This window comes from Parasteatoda tepidariorum, chromosome X1 (assembly GCF_043381705.1).
Source record: "Parasteatoda tepidariorum isolate YZ-2023 chromosome X1, CAS_Ptep_4.0, whole genome shotgun sequence".
In the NCBI taxonomy this organism is placed as follows: Eukaryota; Metazoa; Arthropoda; class Arachnida; order Araneae; family Theridiidae; genus Parasteatoda; species Parasteatoda tepidariorum.
The window spans coordinates 68,580,211-68,596,779 of record NC_092214.1 but is presented as its reverse complement, the minus strand read 5'-3'; the positions used below and the strand labels follow the sequence as shown (position 1 = coordinate 68,596,779).

The following is a 16,569-nucleotide window of genomic DNA, read 5'->3' as shown; positions in this document are numbered from 1 at the left end:
ATCTTAGACTTTTCAGGGTAACCTAATAACTGTGATTTTAATTAGTTTTGTATATCAAATATCTGTACTTACACTGTAGGAAATTTCTTGGAAAAAATGGTTAAATAACAATTGCCAACACGGTGATTAAATACCATTAATTAGAAATCACTAAACCCTCTAGATACCCCAAAACTAAATGTCATGGAACACGGAATATGGAAAGTATAATTAGTTTTGTACCTTTTATGATTGAATTAATATTTTTTTTTCTGAAAATGAAATTTATAAATTTTATTTTTGATTTTTGAGACATTCCTTTTTCTAATGTTAACCAAATTATATATATATATATATAGTGGTGGCCAAAAGTGTGGACACTTTTTGAAAGTTTCATGTTTTTCAACTTTTCGTGCTTGTAGAATATAGTAATTTTCACTTATATACAAACGTTTATATTTCAAATTGAAGGGAATTTAATGTAGAATTTAATAATAAATACAGTATTACAATATCTGTATTTCAAAAAAAGTTATGCAACTAATAGTAAGATCTATCTTAGATTTGCATTTTTTAAGGTGATACTTTCACAATCAATACTTAGTAGGATAACCCTTATTTTTTAAGACAGCTTCACAGCGTCTTTTCATCGAGTGAATGAGTGTTTGGAATTCATCTTTCGTAATCACATGGTGCCAAGAAGCAATTATAGCTTCAATAAGTTGTCTTTTATTGGATGGACGTTTTTTTCGTACAAGAATTTTCAAACGTTGCCACAAATTTTCAGTTGGGTTGAGATCTGGGCTGTTTCCTGGCCATGGTAATATATCTATGCCTTTATTTTGAAACCATGCTTTGCATACTTTTGCTGTGTGGCATGGAGCTGAATCCTGCTGAAAAATAAATGGTGCGTTGTTGGGGAAGAGATCCCTGATAGAAGGTATCAATTTGGATTTCAGGACAGTTTTGATGTATTTTTTGGCATTCAGGATGCCAAATCTGGCCGAAAAACATGCACAAGTGCTACTGCCGATAGAAAATTTAAACGGCTATGCCTTTAGGATAGAAAAATTTCATCAGATGCAATTAGATGTGAAATTAATGCAGCGGGTATTGCAGTAAGTTCAAGAACAATAAGAAGAAGGTTATCAGGATTTGGACTACAAGCTAGAATTCCAAGGAAGAAACCATATTTAAATCAAAAGCAACGCGAAAAACGAGTTAAGAGGGCAAAAGAACACATTAAATGGTCAGAAAACCAATGGAAGCAAGTAATCTGGAGCAATGAGAGTAAAATATCGCTCTTTGGTAGTGATGGTAGAAAATTCGTGAGACGTAGAGTAGGTGAAGCACTTCATCCTGATTGCATTGAAGCAACTACAAAAAACCCAACAAATGTCATGATTTGGGCATGTATGTCTGCAGATGGTGCGGGGCGAATTCAAGTGATTGATGGCATCCTGAATGCCAAAAAATGCATCGAAACTGTCCTGAAACCAAAATTGATACCTTCCATCAGGTATCTCTTTCCCAACAACGCACCATTTATTTTTCAGCAGGATTCAGCTCCATGCCAAGCAGTAAAAGTATGCAAAGCATCGTTTCAAAATAAAGGCATAGATATATTACCATGGCCAGGAAACAGCCCAGATCTCAATCCAACTGAAAATTTGTGNTAACAATTTATTTTTCTTTCATAAGCAGTACATGAAGATTAACATTATTTAAACTTGGCACTTGTACATTCTGTTGACTCTTTTTAAGTCAGATTTTGTCATCTTAAATTTCTTAAAGGCATCTACAAGAACCACGCCCTTTTGTAAGGGTACAATAGTATCTTTGCCATTATTGGAAAATGATTTGCTGCCATAAGTCATGATGGAGTCGTAGTCATATCCAGTATAACGAACTTCTAAAGCTTTCGATAATTTAAAAAATTGTCCATGCATCTCTGTAAGAAATAAATAAATAATAAATAAAAATGTCACGATTTCTCTATCAAAAATTGTTAAGTCCGCTACTGTTTCGGCTGTTCAACTTAAAGTTACGCTTCGTTGCGAAAAAATAAAACTATACGACTTGAAATTACAAAGGTGCAGAAAAAAGGCACACGAAATGCAAAGGAAGAGCTTAACATTCAGTAGTTAGTTCGAAAATTATTAGGTGTTAAACTTGTTGGGAAAATACCATTGGAACCGCAGGAATGCAGCTACAGATTTGAGAATTGGCATATTTAAAGTGCCATATTTGTTTATGAAATTAACAAAGAATTTTTTTTTCAAATTCAAATATGTTCTAAAAGTATTGCACTCTTAAATTTTGTTTTACAAATTTTCTTTCGCTCCCCAAAGTCTATATTGCTTAGAAACTTGAAACTACGATGGTGAGTTGAAAAATGCATAATGAACTTGATCGTTTCAAGAAATTAAAGATACGTTCTATTATCAACCGTTAGCCGGCCAGGTGGCCGAGCGGTTAGCGCGCCTAACGGCAAAGCCAATGGCTGCGGGTTCAAATCCCGCTCTGGACCTGGATGTTTCTCTCTCTATATGTTGCCCTCAGTTGTGTGTGATGTGTGAATGTGGCCCACCCTATAAACGGGTTTGTGGCAGCGTAGCGTGAGTAATGTTGCTCGCTTCTGTGACTTTGGTTCACAGGTGCCCACTGGGTAACGCGAAATGAGTAACAATTCCGGCATCTTCTAAGGCTAAGAATAATGTTCAGCTCCTGCCATTTGATGAAAAAAAAATTATCAACCGTTAATAAGGTAAAGAAAATGAAACATATTAGTCGAAATACTGCCTGCTGAAGACGCTGAAAGAAAATTTTATATTTTCAGTATTTTTGCTCATGTACAAAAATTTTACCAAAATTTTGACTCAAGAATGGTTCAAACGTACCAATTTTAAGCACTAAAAGTTTGAAACAATTATTTAACAACTTAACGATCTCGATAGCCTTAGTTTTACTTCGTTAACAAAAAAAAATGGAATATTTTCAGTGTGCAGTAGATCAATACAGAGGTTTCTGTTACTGGGTCAACGAGTAACCAATGTAATTATGAATGATCTCCAGCAGTAAGAAAAAGGTTAGAGGGAGTCTCTCTTTCACTTAGGGGGTGGGGGTATTCCAGTTTTAAAATTAAATTCCCTCAAAATTTTCTATTAGTTACTTGGAGAGAAACGTTTAAAAAATGATTTTTTTAGCATAAATTTACCATTTTCCATTGTAGAAAGACAATTGTATTTTTCAGTTATTTAAAAGTTCAATAGTAATTGCTGATTTCAGTTCTATTGAAATAAAAACAATTTAAACTAGAAGTTCTTTACACATTCTTTATTGATTTTTATTTAAATTTTTCTATATCAGGTACATTTATGTAAACTTGTCCATTTAATAGCCAAAGTGCACTATTCATTTTTTTCAGATAAATTGCATTTATCAGATAAAGTCCATTCATTTTCAACGTTATAAGGTATATTTAATAATGAATATTAATAGTTAAGTCTATTGCGCATACATTGTATTGTCTACAAAAGTTTCTGAAAAGAAATTTAGGCCTTGTGTGAATATCGGGGGCCTGTACTTTAAATTAATTATAATTGAAAACGACTTACTTTCATCTGCGTTTTCTAAGCGGATCTCAACATATTCATCTCTATCAGATCTGCTATGCTCATGATAGAATCCAAGTGCATGCATGAATTCATGCATTATTGTACCAACATAATCACACCCATCTGTGAGTGATAAGGGCTGTGGCTGTTTATCAAGCTCCTGTTTTCCCACGTATGAGGTACATCTAAAGTAAAAAAGAAAAAAAAATTCGGAATCTGAGCTATTTAAAGGACTAAGAAGCTTCACTCAATAATTACCGTGATTGCCTCGCATTCCTCATTGCTTATTTTTTAAACGCCAACGCAAAAAAATCAGTTTATGAAACAGCTTAAAAATCAGTTTATATCAGTCAAAGAAATGTTTATAAACTAAGTAATTATAAGTTTTTGAACGATTTTTTGTTAATACGTTAATCGTAAGGAACTGAACGTTTACGTAAATTTGAATAATAGTCATCTGCATTTAGAAAAATAAATAAATGGGTGATTCCTAGGAAACATGACAATTCGGACCAAAACACTTCTTCAAGTTTAAAGTCTTCAAAACAATCAAATTTTTTTTTGTTTATTTATTTAGTAAAACATTTATTAATATCTTACAGAGAGCAGTGTAGTTTATTTACATTCACTCAAGAAAAAAAATAAAATAGAAATTCACCAAATCTTGAATGCCAGGAAAATGACATAATAGCTTAGAAGTTTAAAAAACAGTCATTTAAGTTAATAGTAAGTAACTCAACTTAAGCCTTTATGTTACATGGACCATAAATTGCTTAAATTAATTCTTTTCATCCACTGCAGGAAAAATCTATTTTTTTGTTGCTGATATGTGCAGAACAAAATTGTGTATAGTAATCAATCATTAAATAAATAAATAACTTTGATTACGTCCAACCATATTACAATCATACATAAACTTGGTATTAGGTTAATATTTGCTTTTCCTCCTTTCAGTATTAGCAGTTAAAAAAAAATTTGGTGGCACTTCAATGTCCTGGAATTCATAAGCCAGGAAAATGACAGCCAGGATAATGACAAATTCGCCATTTTTTAGCAACTAACTTTACTTTAATTTAATATTCTGGCCTAAGACGCTTTCATTCTGCAGAAAACAACAGCATTTCTTAAAATAACTCAGATAAATCTATGTAGTTTATGTTATTAATAATTTCAAGAAACCAGGAAAATGACAACACAAAAACCTACTCACCTTGAAAAATTTTTTGAAATAGATTTTGAACCGGAAAATTAGTTCTTTATTCATGCAACAAGACGTGTGCATATAGGAGGGTATCCAATCAATCTATTAACATAAGATATTGATTACTGGCTCTATATATTTTGGTTATAAACCACTAAATAAAAGTAGCTAGGAAAATGACAGATTTTCTTGGGACAAACAAATTATTGACAGAAAAAAAAATTTAAACGAAGTTTTTGCAAATAATACCCTCTGCGTATATTCTAGAAACTGCTTACACCGGTTGAGATAAAAAAAATTAGATATTAAAAATTTATGGGAAGTTTTGAAGCTAGTTATTATTGGAAACATTGTTTGGGACATGCCAAGAAAATGACATTCGGAAGTTCAATTAAATTTTTTAACCACACAAAACAGTCAATGATAGTGCAAAGTCATTTTAAAATGCTAACAGCAATGCAATTTATTATTTTTTTAAAAAAAGTTCTTTTAGTATAATAGTATTAGATCTTGGAGCAAGCGACAGTGAACTGTCATATTTCGTGAGAATCACCCATATATATATATATATATATATATATATATATAGTGATATGAAGTTGAATATGTGCTACACACATTTTGTTTGAAGTTAAACATAAACTAGATAGAGCTTGTTAATGTTTTATGATAAGCTTTTCAAGTATTTAAAGAATTCTTTTTAAAAAATGTATGCAAAAAAAAACAAAAGAATTCTATTCAAGCATTTGTTTTACTGTCAGCAAAAATAAATAATAAAAAATAAGTTCAGAATTTTAAAAGAAAAAAAGGAAAACTATATTTTATTAGTTAGATAGTTATAAATAAACTTGGCGAGTTCTTTTGCGAATATTTGAAATGGAACTTCCTGTCAGAAAAAATCATTAACTACAAAAAAAGGAAAAAAAAACAGAAATTATTTACAGCTAAAGCAAACAAAACTACGATTAGTAGAAATTATTTAAAGTTCTAATTTTAAAAGTTTAGAGCCAACAAATATTTTTGAGAAAAAATCTCAAGTAGATAAAACGCTTACTTTTACTAAAATACTACGCCGGCTGTTGGTACGGTAAATCCACAGCGCTTTGTTTCTTATCTATTATTTTAATTGTTCGAATTTAAAAAAAATGGTATTTTGCATTCCAAAAACTGACGCTTAAAGTCTGTTTCATTCATGAAATAATCCGTTAGATCATCCTAACCTTCTCCTTCGCTGATGCCATTTTTGTTTACAATTGTAAATGCCCATGAGAGAGAACTGAAACATCATAAAAATCAAACCATTTGATTGGTCCTACTGTTAAATGCTCTTAGTAATAGTGGTACGTTATTTACGTCTTCCTAGACCTGCACAATAGGCTATTGAAGACGATCTGGAAAACATCCCTGAGAATAATCCGAAGATATTGCCATCACAATTTTGATCCCCTGCGAAGGGGATGGCTCCCCCGATTTCGTGGCCTAACAAATTACGTGCGAAGTCGAGCGCTTTACGGTAGAACAAACCATTCTTTGTGGTTCTTTGTGGTTCATATGATATTTCCTTTTTTCAAAAATAACATTTTAATATATTGCGGAAATCTTCCGTGATCATCAGACGTAACAACACATGAGAATTCTGGCTTTTTTTTAAAAGTGTATTGGGCAAAATAAGGAAATTTTGTTATCGGACAATGGCCAGTAACTTTAAAATCATATATTGATATAATAAATAAAATCATGTATTTTGAAGCATTTCTCGAGTTATGGTAAACATTATACAGTTCATTTCTAAACGGAAAAAATTTTTCATGATCTCTCTAAGTTAGTTCATTTAAAATGTAAGCATTGTATGTAATATTTTAATTAATAGAATTTTGGATGTGTGTTTTTGAATCAATAATGCAACATAAAATTTATGTTCAATAACAAGCGTAAAATCGCTACAAAATAGGTCTAAAATAATTATAATCATAATGATGAAATAATAATTGGACGAAGATAATTTGAAAACCCGTGTAATGGAGAACATGGGATGCATTTTCGGAAGTACAAATGTCAACCAATGGCGATTAACAAAAATATTTTTGATCTCCATCTTCATATTTACTAACCCTATGTTACCCCCTTGACAGTTAATTTTGCCCTATACTCCTAGCTATTATTTCATGTTCACTTCAGGTGAGGGAGTTCAAATAAAAAAATTGCATAGAGCTGTTACCGTAGGCCATTAAGGCACTCACGATTGTTCTTGTTTACCAGTGGCGCCATCTATGGCCAAGAATTTAATTTCTGCCACACCCATACGTCACACCCGTTTATAGGGCGGACCCATTCATTAATCCACTGATAGTACTTTTGATCTGAACCAGAGAACGATCAATCTCCTATCCAGTACCCTAGTGGTATGATTTGTTATGGGAACATGGAGGATTTCGTAACCCGACAGATTTAACGAGCACCAGTCACTATTTTCTACACGAGGAGTCTTTGGCCGGCTGTATCCGTTCTCACGGGCTGGAGTTCAGCCCCCTACCAACCAGGCTATCTCGGCCTCAATGCATAGAACTTAAATGACAAAAAAAAGCAAGATTTATTGTGAAATACAGATAGAGTATACAGATAGGGTATACAGATAGAGTATACTCGTACAGATAGAGTATAGCAAAAAAGTATTTTCAGTAATTTTCTCATCCATTAAAAAAATTAATACTTGTTGAGTTCTGAAAACTTTCAGGAAAGAGGTTTCTGTCCTTTCTCAAATAATCAATTAAATTTAATTAAAATCAGAAATAAATTAGTTTACCATTAGAAAGCAACGGCATGAAATTGAAACTAACAGCATTTGATATATTTAAATGCAAATGTAGAAGGATTGCTAATTATAATCGGAAAGAAATTATTTTAAAGAGACTTTAAAGATTGCACTTTAAGTTTCAATTATAATTGGTGGCATGATAATTTGATTTCCATTGGGAAAATGCCTTAAAGTCCTAAATTAACCAAAGAATTAAATCAAACATTTAATTTCCATTAAGTGAAATATTTTTCAAAAAGATTAGAGAATTTTATTTTATCACAAATGTTTTTACGTACCTTGCGTAGAAAACAGAATCTGTTGTTTTCTCGCATCCAAGACAACGCAGTAAATGCTTCAAAAAAGTTTTCATCTGAATCGGGGACCCTAAAAAAAAGGATACTAATTATAAAAGCGAAAGCTTAGTTCTTCAGAAAAATTCTTTAAACCTTTGTAGGGAATTTATTCATTATTTACATTGCATTTTAGTAGAAAAATTGTAAAGCCACTTAGAAGGACAATGAATTTTCTCAACTAAAAAAGTGTATTAAGTTGGAAAAAAAATCTTTAGCTATGTGTAAGCTCTTCTTTTACAACTACAACTGATTTAAATTAATTTTTAATTGAAAATCGGCACCAAAGATCAGTTCTGTGTTCCTAATCTTCTTTGCTTTTTATAATCCATGCAAGGAAAGACAAAAACAGTGTTCAGAAAAAATTGTTTTGACAGTTGTTGGAAGGAGTATCCTAGACAGCATCGTAAAAATCTTCATCAATGGGTGAGGATATTTTAGGGAGGAGATGATTATAAGTTCTTCCATTCAATTTTTATAAAAACCACAGAAACAATGGGTGCTAAGAAATTAATTACTGCAAAAAATAAATGTCCTGAAAATAGTATAAGTAATAGTATATATACTTTTTTCTACAGGTATTGATTAAATTTGTAAAGAGTAACTAATTTGATGTATTAGGAGCAGTTTTAAAATATCTCAAAAACTTTTGGTAAATAAAGTTCAGTCTGCAAAATAAACGAATATGTTTAACTAATTTATATTTAGATAAAACATATTTTCACGTTAGATTCTATTTATAATCTGCTAGAATTTTCATTCCAAAATTACGGTAAAATAATCGGCGGCACACTGTTCATCCAATTATCCGTCCGTTTACGGTAACAAACATTTTTTTTCATTTTTACGGTTTTGAAACCATTTATAATTAGTTTGGTTAAAAAAAAGACATGATTACAAAAATATATGTTTTTTTTACCATTTGAAACCAGTAAGGTTTAAAATCCATAAAAGAAGAAATTTAATTGGACATTGAAACTAGGTTGTAGTTGTGTTGTGCTTTATCAAATGCAACGTGGACTGCTGTTTAATTATGATTGAGATATCATGAGAATATCGGATTCTAGTAGTCCAGGGTCACAAATTGGGAAATGCAGGGCACTGGAATCTCTTCATGCGTTGAAGGGAGTGGAGGAAATATTGTGGTGTCAACGCTGGGACTCGAACCCCCATTCTGTCAGTCATGAGACAAACGGGTCCTCTCGGCTATAATATGTACCCGCTGGTAAGGAACTAAGTGACTTCATTAGGTTTGCCTTGCTATAAAATTCTGGTTGTTTAACCGTATTAGGTGAAAGCAGTTAATAAGCGGTATTTCTCGAACTTTACAGTGTGAATACCATCTTATTTATGGTTATTTGAATGTCTTAAGGCCTCACATACCTTATAATGCATTAAAAAATCGATTTTTTTAATAATATTTTATTCTATTCTATGGATCTTTCTGAAAATTTGGGAAAAAAAAGCATAAAAAAATTCACATTAGATCAAAAGTTATCGAAAAAATAAGTCATACATTTTCTTTAATAAAATATGTCCTGTTTTGTGTTTAAACTCATTTATCTCAAAATGCTATTTTTACACCTTGCGCGCACAATATCTCGAAAACTATTGATTAGAATTGCACAAAATTTTTACAGCAGGTCTCAAATACCTGTTTCTATAAATTAACGAAGCCATTTGAAGGTGGGATTAATGTATTGACATTTAAAAAAATGAAATAGCAATTTTTTTTGTTAAAATTTTTTAATAAATTTTAAAAAAATNTTCATTAGGTTTGCCTTGCTATAAAATTCGGGTTGTTTAACCGTATTAGGTGAAAGCAGTTAATAAACTGTATTTCTCGAACTTTACAGTGTGAATACCATCTAATTTATGGTTATTTGAATGTCTTAAAATAACAATTACATAAACTGTTATTTTACCATTTATGTATTTTCTAATCAACAGTGTTTAGAAAAATCTTTTTCATGTTAAATGCGTATTTTATTTTTTACAAAACACAACATGTATTAGAGCTAATATTTTATTTTGATAAAATAAGGATCGCTTTGGAAATAATGTTTTCCCACTGTAATCAATACTTTCACACAAATTTTGCAAGGGACTAAGATATTTAAAAGGCTTAATTCTTAGATATTTGTGAATTTTTATGAATAATTCAAGAAAGAGAAGCTACACACCCCTCATTAAGCTACTGCATCCTGTGAATGGAGACCTTAAGTAAATCATACAGAACAATAACCCAACAATTCTGAAAAATTTTTAAATTTATTTATTTATTTTTGATCTATTTTTCTACCCGTTGAGTGGACTAAGATATTACAGAGTTGTGCTAGCAGTACAGGCAAGCAACAAGTTTGAAGGCTGCTGAAAATTAAAAAAAATATTATGACAAGTAAAGGACGCAAAAACTATTTTTTAGTCCTAAATAAGCGTTGAGTGACGCTTTATTCTCAAATTACAAACATCTGGTAATAAAACTTAAAATTCCTTTATATTCGTAACAAAAATCAATTATTTATGTATCAAGCTTTGTTAAAACTCTGATATACAGTGGTGTTCGAAATTAAGAGAACTTAAAAAATTATAATTAAAAAATTGTCTTCAAAATCACCCGACAGATTTTAGTGAAATTTGATTAGAACTATGGTTATTATAGGACCTCACTGTCCGAGCTGTCCGTTTTTCCACTAAACGCTTTGTAGCCTGGAAGTATCAGGTTCGAATCCGACCGCAACATTTGTTTTATCTTTGTCTTTCTCTAACTTGCAGTCTACAATATTCAACTTGACATGGAGTTATAGGCCGTTCTTTGTTACGAGATTCTGATGCTATATGATATATGCATTTGCTGCAATAAATAAACGAAATAAAAAGTAATACCACAAATGGGAGTGTCTTTTTCTGATCTATATATGAAACTGTGTGAATCCTTATAAACATATGATGCTTGATTAAGCATATGATGCTACATCAAGACCAAAATGGTTCATCAAGACCAAAATGGTTCATCAAGACCAAAATGGTTCATCACGTACCGTTTTTGTAGAAGAAAAGTCACAAAGTTTCTATAAAATTTTTGGATACCCCGCTTCTTTATCCATCAAAAGCTTCGAGACTTTAAGAAGGTAAATATATGTAATGTCTCCAAAAATGATGCAAAGATCACCAAAACAGGCGCCTATCTAGCGATGGCACTGCTGTCAATGAGAGTGCATATCCATTACCTATAAGCTATTATTGTGTGCGGTTAAAATACGTAAAGTCGCCAAGATTATATGTGCATTTTAGGAAACGTGGAAATCAAAGAATAATTACAGATTCGTTATTTGCAGCCAAACATATAAAAGAAATACATATTTTCACCAAGCAGGCATTTTGTTGGTAGTGTAATACAAATAATAGTAATATTTTCTAAGTATTAATATTAACGCATGATCGGACAACGCTGATCGAAGTTGGATGATATTAAATAGTTTTTACGGAATTAAATGAAGTCATGTAATTTACGATACATTATAAATGTAATTTTGAACAATAATATAATTTATTTTGTTTAATAATTTACATAAAAAACGTTATTTATTTTTTTTCGGTTTTAATTAGCAATTGAAAATATTGTATTATAATAATTATGATATTTTTGTAAAGATTTTAATTCTGTAGCATATGTAAAAGTAAGCATTTCATTTGTCCTGCCTAAATGCTCTAGAAATCGTGTCAAAGGATTTCACTTTCCATTTACTCTTGCTGTCGTTCCTGATATAGGACTAAATAGGTACGCATGAAAGACGACGTAATCCAATCGAATCAACAAAGTCAGTTCAAGTTTCAACTGCATCATCAAATCTTGTCTAAAGGTTCTATTCAACGACACCTTACGATGCTCTTATTTAATAGCGTATGTAAATATATCTTAATGCTACAATAACGTGAAAGGGTTAACAAACTTTCTATCACTATATAATCTGAAAAATTAAAAAAAATAAACATTATTTAATTTAAAATTTTAAAATTTCTTGACGAATAATTTTGCATATAATGTATTTTAACAATATATCATCCTTTAGAAAAAATTATTAGTTTATTAAAAATGATTACTAATTTTTGAAAGTTATGTAGAAGAGAACTTCTCTCTAAATTCATATAATATAAATATTTCCAGTTCTAAGACTTTATCATTTATGTATGTAATAATATGAATTGCATATAATATATAAATTTATAAATGACTGTTTTGAAAAACACAAAACCTATCAAGTGAAAGTTAAGGATCAAAGAATAAAAATGTATACAAAGTGCTCTGTACTTACCGCCCTTGATATATATTTTAGAAGCCTTGTCGGAAAGTCGAAATTATACACGTGAATATAAGAGGTCACAAATTAATATGTATGGGAGTAAAAACAAAATCGTTATCAAAATCTGAAAAAGCACTGTTGATGAAGTTCGGTTCAGAGGATTAAAAATATCAAAACCAGTTTGATTACTGAAGGAAATTTTAAGGTAATAATAAAAAAATAATTTATAATAGTTTTTCTCCTCCTTTTAAATTTTTATTTTTTTCCAGCCATCAAACAGGTTTTGATATGAAAAAATTATAACAGTTGATAATAAAAAAATTTATAATAGTTTTTCTCCTCCTTTTAAGTTTTTATTTTTTCCGACCATCAAACAGGTTTTAATGTTTCTAACATACCTTCTTTAATAGTGATTTTTCAGTTTTTTAAAAACAATTTCGTTTTTTTCTAGCTTAAATACTTTTTAGTTACCTCCTCTAATGAGCATATAATTTTGAAATCGTTTTTAATAAGGATTCCAGAGTAAGTAGCGTAAATAATTACTGTTTCACAAAGACAACTCTTAATTTGTTATTTTATTGTCCTTATAAAAAATGGAAAAAAAATGTAAGCACAATGTGCGACACAAATTAATATTTAAGTAAGAAAAAAAAAACTATCGAAATCTGACAAATTTTAAAAAAAGGAAAGCGTATATATTAAACATCAAAACAGGTTTAATTAAAGGTTGAAGCTTGAAGATGTTTCTAATAATCATTTTCCACTCCTCTCTGTTTCCTTCCTTCCACAATCAAATCTGTCTTCTTGTTTATAATTTCTACCCTCTTGTACTGTGATTTGAAAGATTTCGATGCGCTTTTGTTTTTTTTTCCTTGATTTGATATTATTGTGTGTCACCCAATGTGCATGCTATTTTTGTTTTTATTTTCGATAAGGATCCCTAAAATATATATTTAGGTGAGTCTTTACGGAACACCCTGAATATACGAATAGCTATATAAGAACGTAGATCAGGAAATATTCTTTTCTTCATCACACCAATATTCACAAGAAAGTGCATTTTCTTTTAAATTCCCTAATGAAACCACCATTAAATTTTTTATTACAAAAAAAACGAAAGAAAAAAATTCTAAATTAAAGCAAATTAAACCTTCTAACTTTAAGAAAGAATTAAATTTTAAATATACAGTCTAAATTTGAAGTTTATCGGTAAGATTTGTACAAATTATAAGTTCGGCTGACTTAGAAAATGTAACTTCGAGAAAAACGCTTATTCAGTTTTCCAAACGGAGTTTTCTAGATTTTTTTATCATGCTTAATTGCTGACTTTTTAAATTATTAATCTTGCTTAAATGAAATTTTGCTGTAGAAAGAGGAATTTTTGGATAATTGACTCAGTTTTTAGAACAGATTTAGACTTTTTTGAACAAAAGAGACAAGACCCTGTAAAAACCATGTTTTTAAGAATTTACCATTTTGTCCAAAACTTAATCTGTCCTAGTTTTAAAGAATATTTATTTATGAAATATAACTATCATATGATGCATCAAATTATGAAAAAAATTGCTGAACAAGGGTCATTCCAACAATATCTTGCATTGCCGTACTTATTAGGCGCATTAAAAAATTACGTTTTCGAGAGATTTTCGATTTTCAAGTGGAAACTCATGCATTTTTTTTCTAATTTCCATACCATCCTCGAAAGTGCTGTAGCGATAAAAGCTTTGTAACGTCTGATTATTTTTTTTATATATATTTAAGTTTTTTTTATTCGTTTTAAAATCTAGGTTTTATTTTAAGTGTATGTTTAATTTAAAGGTAAAGTTTTAATTCGAGTTAAGACCATCGTAAGATGTTAAATTGAATGTACATATTTTTTTAGAATATGGATTATATTTTGAAGTTTAAGTAATGTTCAAGTATAATTTCGTTCAAGTTTGCATCATTAAAGCCGATGAAAACATTTTTTTTTCTCGAAAACTTGCAAATATTAATTTGAATGCTTAAACCACCTTCAGCTAAGTTTAAGTTTTAGATAAGTCATTCTGAATTGAACCCTCAAATAATTAACTGTAAATGCAACAAAGTAAGTGGAAATACTTTGACGGCAAAGTTAACTAAGCTTATTTAATTTTATACCACTCATTATTTTACTACTCATTATACTACTTAACCATTTAAGAGAAAAAATCTTGTCAAATGGTTTTTTTTTTTAACGAAAAGCTTAATATTTTTTTAAAAAAATACTTAAGATCTTAATTCGTTTTAAAAAAAAAAACAGATTCTCTTTTCGGTATACGTTTAATTTAAAAATAGTTTTGTTTCGAATTTATGGTCCTCAAATTATAGTCCTTTTTATTATTATTTTCTTTGGTTAAAGTGCTTCGAAGAACTTCTTAAGATGTTAAAGTGGATGTACAGTTTTTTTTTCTAAAATGGATTTTATTTAGAGGTTTAACTAATGTTCAAGTATAATTTCGTCCAAGTTTGCATCATTAAAGCCGATGAAAACTTTTTCTGGAAAACTTTCAAATATTAATTTTAAAACTTAAACCACCTTCAACAAATTCCAAGCTTCATCTTACTAAGTTATTCTGAATTGAACCCTCGAATAATTAGCTGTAAGTGCAACGAAGTAAGTGGAAATACTTACGCTTTGAATGCAAAGTTAAATAAGCAAATTTAATTTTGTACTATTCATTATTTTACTACTCATTATATTACTTTACCAGCTAAGGCAAATAATCTCGTCAAATTGGGTTTTTTTGACAAGAAGTTTAATTTTCTTTTTATAAAATACTTAAGTTTTTAATTCGTTTAAAAAAAGCAGATTTTCCTTTCAGTATACGTTCACTTTAAAAATAATTTTGCTTCGAGTTTATGGTCTTCAAATTGTAGTCTTTTTTTATTATTATTTTCCTTGATTAAAGTACTTCGAAGAACTTTTTAAGATGTTAAAGAGAATGTACAGTTTTCTTTTCTAAAACGAATTATAATTAGAAGTTTAACTAATGTTCAAGTCATCATTAAAGCCGATGAAAACTTTTTCTAGAAAACTTTCAAATATTAGTTTTAAAACTTAAACCACCTTCAGCGAATTTCAAGCTTCATCTTACTAAGTAATTTTGAATTGAACCCTCAAATAATTAGCTGTAAGTGCAACAGGGAAATACTTACGCTTTGAAGGCAAAGTTAACTGAGCTCATTTCATTTTATACCACTCATTATTCCTTTTGGATGTAAACAATTACATTAAGCCCCGAAGGGAGAACCATATCTTGGTGAATTCAAGTTTTCTCTTTGGGATATCGCATAGTCTTGTCAACAGTTTTGATTCGTATAAAGCACTTTCGAGAATTAATATAAAACATTAGCTTGAAACTCTAATCTTTCGAATGAATTGTTGCTCCAAGGAATTCGAAAACTTTTCTTTTATGGTTACTGAAGTACTTTATAAGGATATAAAATGGAAGGATGCCAAGATTAGTCAAACATCTTCTTTCAACGATTATTGTTTCTGTAAGTCCTATTTTTTGACGAAATTGATGAAATTGAAGCACTAATTATTGCTTATTTTCTTCAAGAGCTAACTTTTTTAATTTAGGTAAAAGAGCGTGATTTTAGAAACAACAGTAAAAACAAATCTTATAGTGAATTTCCTAATTATAAAGTGGTGAAGCCATCGATAAATATACTAGTATCGAATTATGAAATCAAAAGTTCTGATCTATTTTAAATTAATGCATTGTTTTGAATTTTAAACAAAGTAGAATGGGCTAGAGTAGATAAATGGAATATTTCTCTTATTTATCACTCAAAAACGCTTTGTAAACTTTGACTGATTGGTAAAATTCTGTTACCATTTCATATGCGTTACAAGACGAAACGTCAGTTTTACAAGTAGTACAATAAGAAGCAGTGTTTTTACGGCGGAAATTAATTTCTTAATATTTATTAATATTAAAATTCTTTTCTTAATATTTCCTTCATTGCAACTTTAGTCATATTTTGGCATCGTTTCTAAAAATCTGAGATATTACATTATGAATGAACATTGACTAAATATATCATTTCACAATATGAATAGTTTGTTTTGAATATAGATATCCAGGCTTCAGCTTGTTTTAAAATTAAATTATCATTCACTTTTGTTAAAAATACTTAGTTATAATAAATTTTTTCAGCGATACGTGAGGGTGCATTATTCAACATCCAGAAATACTAAGCAAGCACACGCAGTACGCATATGAAGTGTGCATATAGACTTTTCATGGGGCACCTTTGAACAAAAATTTCAAAGTTTCTAAAAACTTTATACATA

The 16,569-nt window shown here is 29.9% G+C and overlaps 2 protein-coding genes across 5 annotated transcripts in view; both read right to left on the bottom strand.

Annotated features, from left to right (window-relative positions):
• Positions 1-16,569, bottom strand: part of LOC107451031 (BAI1-associated protein 3) — a 344,805-nt gene that overhangs the window by 230,664 nt on the left and 97,572 nt on the right. For all 4 annotated transcript variants that reach the window (XM_071187328.1, XM_071187326.1, XM_071187327.1 and 1 more), the window contains exon 2: positions 7,891-7,978. In XM_071187328.1, the coding sequence (XP_071043429.1) occupies positions 7,891-7,978 (88 nt within the window). The remainder of the gene's footprint in view (positions 1-7,890; positions 7,979-16,569) is intronic.
• On the bottom strand, positions 1,662-6,038 carry LOC139427080 (astacin-like). Its single transcript, XM_071187707.1, has 3 exons — positions 6,018-6,038; positions 3,597-3,837; positions 1,662-1,930 (listed from the first exon to the last, which is right to left on the bottom strand). The coding sequence occupies exons 1-3, from the start codon at positions 6,036-6,038 to the stop codon at positions 1,704-1,706; spliced, it is 489 nt and encodes a 162-aa protein (XP_071043808.1). The 3' UTR covers positions 1,662-1,703.